At 60.2% G+C, this 6,135-nt stretch overlaps 1 protein-coding gene across 1 annotated transcript; it reads left to right on the forward strand.

Moving 5' to 3' along the window:
- Positions 1 to 2,403: 2,403 nt before the first annotated feature.
- On the forward strand, positions 2,404 to 5,919 carry TMEM119 (transmembrane protein 119; the record flags this gene model as incomplete). The annotated part of the gene is made up of 3 exons (XM_081113741.1): positions 2,404 to 2,416; positions 2,612 to 2,700; positions 5,062 to 5,919. The coding sequence occupies 3 exons, from the start codon at positions 2,404 to 2,406 to the stop codon at positions 5,917 to 5,919; spliced, it is 960 nt and encodes a 319-aa protein (XP_080969867.1).
- Positions 5,920 to 6,135: the final 216 nt, after the last annotated feature.

Here is a 6,135-nt window from a genome sequence, read left to right on the forward strand (position 1 = left end):
TCATTGCTGAGGGAGCACCAACAGCTTCCCACCCACCCTGCAAATGGGCAAATCGAGGCCTGGAGGGGGCAGGGGACCGACCAGGGCCAGACAGTGGCTGCGATAACGAGCTCCCTGCCCCAGTCCGGACCCTCCAGCAGGCCTCGCTCATGCTCTGCCTTACACACACCCCGGCTCCCACTCTGCACCCCGAGCCTTGGAAAACCTGAGTCACAGCTGGAACCAAGGACTGGGAATTTCCCCCTCACATCCAGGGGCCTCCGAATCGCCTGACCTCTTCTTCTTTGCAGGAGGATAGGACTTTAGTTTGCTGGGTGTTTTTTGGGGGAGGGGGCGCTGTGGGACAGCCCTGTCTGTCTGTGTGCCCCAGCCTACCCTGGGGACCATGGTCAGGGAGGAAGTGCCCCATCTGGGCTTCCCCGGAGCGTGGAGGGGGCGCCCGCGGGAGTGTGAGCGAGGGGGGATGTGTGTGGCCCAGCACAGCCCCACCCCTCCCCCTGTCCCCACCCTAAACCCCTTAATGAAATCAAGCTGGCCCCGCAGCCAGAGAGGGGGGAGGGAGGGAGGGGGCGGGAGGAGGGCGGGGCGGCCGGCCCAGAGCAGCCCGGGCACTGGCACGGACTCTCTCTCGCTCCACCTGGCGGGAGACCAGGCCTGTGTGCGGAGGGACTGGTGAGTCGGGGTCCCCTCCCGTCCCCTCCTCTGACCGGGGAGCCCGGACATGTCTTGGCGTTTAGGGACTGGGGCCGGCGGGAGTGCTTGGGGGGGCGTCTCTAAGTGTGTGTGAGTTTGGAGGGTGTGCTGGATGCTGTGTACGTGTGTGATGTGCTGAGGGCCAGGGGTGCGGGATGAGTGTGCCCCTGTGTGCACTGCGGCCTCGCCGCACGGGGATGTGTTGTTCTTGCGAGTGGACGCCCGGGAGGTTGCTCCCAGGGTCGGAGGGTGGTGGTGTGGCTGGGACTGTGCCATCCGGTCTGGGGGGGATACAAGGGGGGACGGGGTTGTGATGTGCACGTGTTGTCGGAGAATCAGCCCGTTGTGTGTTGTGTGTCTGTGCTGGCGGGCCCTGCGAGCTCTTGGGGTGCCTGGTGTTGAGTCCGTATGTTGTGTGTCTGTACATGTATTGTGTGTCCATGCTGCCGCTGCTGTGTGTGTGTGTATGTGTGTGTGTGTGTGTGTGCGCGAGCTCTCAGGATCCTCAACCCTCCCAGGCCTCCCTCCAGGGCCCTGGTCCCTGCCCTCGGCTGCCCAGCAGGGGCCACAGCGCTTCAGCCAGACCCCTCCCCCAAGGCCACTAATTGAAGCCAGGTTTTCCTGGGCCGCCCTTCCCCTCTGGCTACCAGTCTCTGGATGGGGGTGGAGCAGCTGCCGGGGCCCCTTGGCCTCGGGTCTTGGGGTACCTAAGTCTGAGGGGTGGATATGCATCCTTGGCATCGGCTGGGCCGTCACATTTTAAAACAATAAACCCTGTGACGGCTCTACAAAGAGGCCCTGCTCCAAGCGGGGGTCCTCTCCTCCACGTGGCGCCCATTCACTGACACCTACTGAGCTCTGGGCGCTGCGGTCTGGTCCTGACAATGGTCCCGGGAGGTGGCCTTATCCCCACTCTACAGATGTGGAGACCGAGGCCCGGAGATGACACACGGGACACAGTGGGGTATTCTGAGAGGCCTCTCCGTTCTGGGTTCGGTTCAGGGCTCCTGACAGGCTGTGAGACCCTGGGCAGCCCGATCCCAGTTTCAGCCCAGTTCCCTCTGGGTAAAATGAGACGGTTGGCCTGACCCCAGCTAATGGCCAATGAGTTCCCGAGTCTTGGAACAAATTCGGACCCGGGAAGGAGGGAGGGCAACAGACGGGCTGCGGCTATTTCAGAAACGCCCAGGCCAGTGCACCCATTCCACGGATGGGAGGCTGAGGCCAGAGAGGGCAGGGGCTCATCATGCGGGGTCGCACAGAGATCCCCTGAGAGGCCCAGCCAGCTCCCACACTTTGCCTGCATATTTCCTGGGGGGCCACGAGGGGTGGCGGGGTGTGGGGGCCTCTGAGAGATGGGTTCTCGGCCTTTGAGAGCCAGAGATAGTTTGTGTGGCCTCTTTTTCTGTCCTCTGTCCCGCTCACCCCAAGGCTTCAGGGCAGGGAGCACTTCTCTCTTTCCAGCTCTCTGCTGCGCATGCGTGCATGTATGTATGCGTGTGAGTGTGCATGTGTGTGCGCATCAGTGTGCATGTATGTATGCGTGTGAGTGTGCGTGTGCATGCATGTATGTGTGTGAATGTGCATGTGTGTGTGTGTGTGTGTGTGTGTGTGTGTTTCTAGATTCCTCGGCGATCAGACTTTAGGGGATTTCGCCCACCAAGGTATAAAAGTCGGCCTGTCCTGGAGGTGGGGGGAGATAGTGAGCAAATGCACATCTCGGGTGAGGACTATCGTTTGTTGACTTTTGTGGGGGAAATGCTGGCTGACCCTGGAGCTCTGCTGGGGTAGCAATTCGGCTGCTCCCCTCCCCAGCATGCCCCCAATTTACAGATGGGTAGAGTGAGGCCCCGAAGAGCCGAGATGGAGCCCGGATTCTAATCTGGCCTCACCGGCCTCCCTGCTTTGCCGCCTGCAGACCTGCAGCGAGGGGACTCCACAGTCGGCCCCTGGGAAAGCCCTGGGCTTCAGCCACCGCTGGTCATGGCTGAGGTCTGTGGTGAGAAGGTCAGCTGCCACCATGAGAGGTCTCTCCTGGGGCTTGACTGCAGGCAGAGGCAGGGGGACTGCTGCGGCTTAGACCCCGAGAGCAAAGCTGAGTAGGACCTTTGCTACAAGTGCCCGTGAGAGGGGGGCCGAGAAGGCTCCTGCAGCTCATGTAGCATCTCAGATCTTTTCCCAGCTGACAAGTGATGCCAACCAGGGGGCGTGAGGCCAGCCCTGGGCCCAAGATAGATAGATAGGTAGATAGATAAATGAGAGATAGATAGATAGATAGATAGATAAATGAGAGATAGATAGATAATAGATAGATAGATAGATAATAGATAGATAGATAGATGATAGATAGATAGATAGATAGATAATAGATAGATAGATAGATAGATAGATAGATAAATGAGAGATAGATAGATAGATAGATAGATAGATAATAGATAGATAGATAGATAGATAGATAGAACACTTGGGTCACACAGAAGAAGGTTCAAACACCAGCTCTGACACTATCGTCTCTCCTGGGGCAAATCACTGTCCGTCTCTGAGCCTCAGTTCCCTCCTCTGAAAGCAGACAATGGCAGGGCCGGCCCCCAGGGCTTCTGCAGGCTCGCACCCGCAGAGGGGCTCTGGGGAGGGCCTGTGCGGAAAGCGCTGACCAGCTCCCTAACGATGAGCCCTGAGCAGCGTTGCCTCTTCCTATGCCCTGGAATTATCTTTTGTTTTTGCCATCTGAGCCACTTTGTCCAGAGTCAACTTCAATGAATGGCACTTTCATTGAGAGGCCCCGGCTTCCTTGGACATGCCACTCAATGGCCTGGCGTCATTCCGACCTCATCTCCGAGTCCCCCAGGTCACCCTGAGGTCAGTGCATCACCCGTGGAATGGAGCGGGGCGTCCGGCCCGGGCACTCAAGGGGACCTGCGGTCAAGGTGTTGGACACCTGACTTCCTTCTTCAGCCTGGGAACTTGCTGTGTGCCTTTCGGCCTGCCCCTCGCCTTCTCTGGGCCTCTGTCTCCCCATCTCAGTTCCCCGAGAGCCTCAGACGCGATCCTATGGCTTTTCTGTCTTGGAGCCTCTAGCCACACTCGGTGTCAGGGTCCTGGGCCCTCCACTGGGTCAGGATGGGGTTCTAGGGCAGGGGTGGCAAACTTTTTGACTCGAGGGCCACAATGGGTTCTTAAACTGGACGGGAGGGCCGGAACAAAAGCATGGATGGAGTGTTTGTGTGAACTAATATAAATTCAAAGTAAACATCATTACATAAAAGGGTACGGTCTTTTTTTTTTTTAGTTTTATACATTTCAAACGGGCCGGATCCGGCCTGCAGGCCGTAGTTTGCCCACCGCTGTTCTAGGCGGTGACCTGGGGGCCACCGAAGGGGGTCTCTGGGTTTATCTGAGTGCCTAGCCCCACTCAGGTTGGCAGGGAGGGTCAGTAAACCAGGGCCATGAGGAAGTTATTAGCTAGCCGGCTGCCTGGGCCAGATAGGGTCTGAGGGTTCATGTTGGGAGCAAGTGAGGTGCAGAGCTCAGCTGGTCCCCATTTAGTGGCGGGACTCAGGCTCCAGTGGACTCCAGCTTTGTCTCAGGCACGGGGAGGGGTGGGGGGTATGGTTACCCTGGGGTGGCGGGGGTTACCCTGCAGCCTCCAGGTCCTGCTCTGAGCCTTGAGGGGAAGTTGGCCATGGGGCAGATGCTCCCAGCATGCTCCTGGCGTGCAGGCCCTCTGCTGAGCTCAGAACACGTGCAGGCTTCAAAAGCTATGACTCTTCCCGAGAAGGGAAGGGGACCCCAGAGGGGCTGGGGGCTGCTGGGGAGGACTCCCCATAAGAGGGGGGTCCGCTGACAGTTCCTCAGTTCCTCACTTACTCAGCCCTGCCATCTTCAAGCCCCTGTTCTTCCTTGGCACGTCACGGAACCCCATCTGAGCCTCAGTTTCCATACCTGGAAAATGGGCGAATAATAGCACCCCCCCCTTGGGTGGTCCTCAAGAGGCAATGAGAAATTCCACGTTAAAAAAGGTAAAAGAGTACCTGGCACAGGGCAAGCAGTAAAAGGCTAAATTATTACCATTAATTCAAGTCAGTCAAGATACATTTATGGAGCACTTGCTGTATACCAGATACAGGGCCAAACCCCGAGGATGCCGAGATAAATAAGATTCAGACCCTGCCCTCCAGGACCTCAGAGTGGAGTGGAGTGGGGGGCGGGGGAAGGTGTGAACCCCACATAGGAAGGAACGGGGGACCTTTGTACCACGGGGAGGCTCAGGCCTGAGGAAGGAAGTGACTTCATATTTCCTGCACCTCCTCGGGGTCCCCTAAGACCCTGAGTCCCCCCCTGACCTCTCCCTGCCTCGCTCCCGCACAGGTCCCGGGCAGCACGGTCTCTGCCATGGCCCCCCGCCTCGTCGTGTCGCTGCTGCTGCTCATGAGGGTCCTGCCCGCCGTGGCTCACTCCGTGCCCATGCAGGTCTCCTTCCTGGAGGACATGGGGGGCAGCGGGGAGGCCGATGACTCCTCGGCCTCCTCCCCGAGCCTCCCGCCGCCCCGGACCCCGGCCCTCAGCGCCACGTCAGTGGGGCCCCAGCCCACGCCCCTGGCGGGCCCCAAGCCCCCCACCAACTTCCTGGACGGCATCGTGGACTTCTTCCGCGAGTACGTGATGCTCATCGCCGTGGTGGGCTCGCTGGTCCTCCTGGTCATGTTCATCGTCTGCGCCGCCGTCATCACCCGCCAGAAGCACAAGGCCTCCGCCTACTACCCCTCGTCTTTCCCCAAGAAGAAGTACGTGGACCAGAGGGACCGGGCCGGGGGCCCCCAGGCCTTCAGCGAGGTCCCCGACAGGGCCCCCGACGGCCGGCCCGAGGAGGCCCTGGATTCCTCCCAGCAGCTCCAGGCCGACATCCTCGCCGCCACCCAGAACCTCAGGTCTCCCACCAGGGCGGCCCCGAGCGGTGGAGATGGAGCCAGGACGACGGAGGGCAAGTCAGAGGAAGAGCAGCCAGGCGGCCAGGAGGAGGACCGGGATGCTCCGGGGTGTGGGGTCCCCACGGAGAAGCCAGGGGTGACGGAGGGGCCAATCTCAGGGCTGGCAGAGGGGGTCCTGGGGGCCCTAGAAGGCCCAGGGGAGCCAGAAGCGGCTCCCTCATTAGCCCAGGAAGCCGGGGACCCAGCGGGCCCCCTCCAGAGTCCCTGTGCTTGTGGCAGTGTCACCCCTAGCGTCTAACAGGCCCCCAGGGCTGTGGCCCTGACTGTCTGGCCCCTAGTGGTCCCCTCCTGGGCCACCCTCAGCTGCAAATCCCAGCATGTCCCCTCCTACAGCGAACAGACACTGGTGTCCGCTCCACCCGGGAATCTCACCAAGTTCTAGAACATTTGCCTCTGCAGCCCCGAAGGGCTACATCCCAAGCACAGCTCCTGTGGGGAGGCGGGGCTGGGATGT

This window comes from Myotis nattereri, assembly GCF_964212035.1.
Source record: "Myotis nattereri genome assembly, chromosome: 19".
NCBI lineage: Eukaryota > Metazoa > Chordata > Mammalia > Chiroptera > Vespertilionidae > Myotis > Myotis nattereri.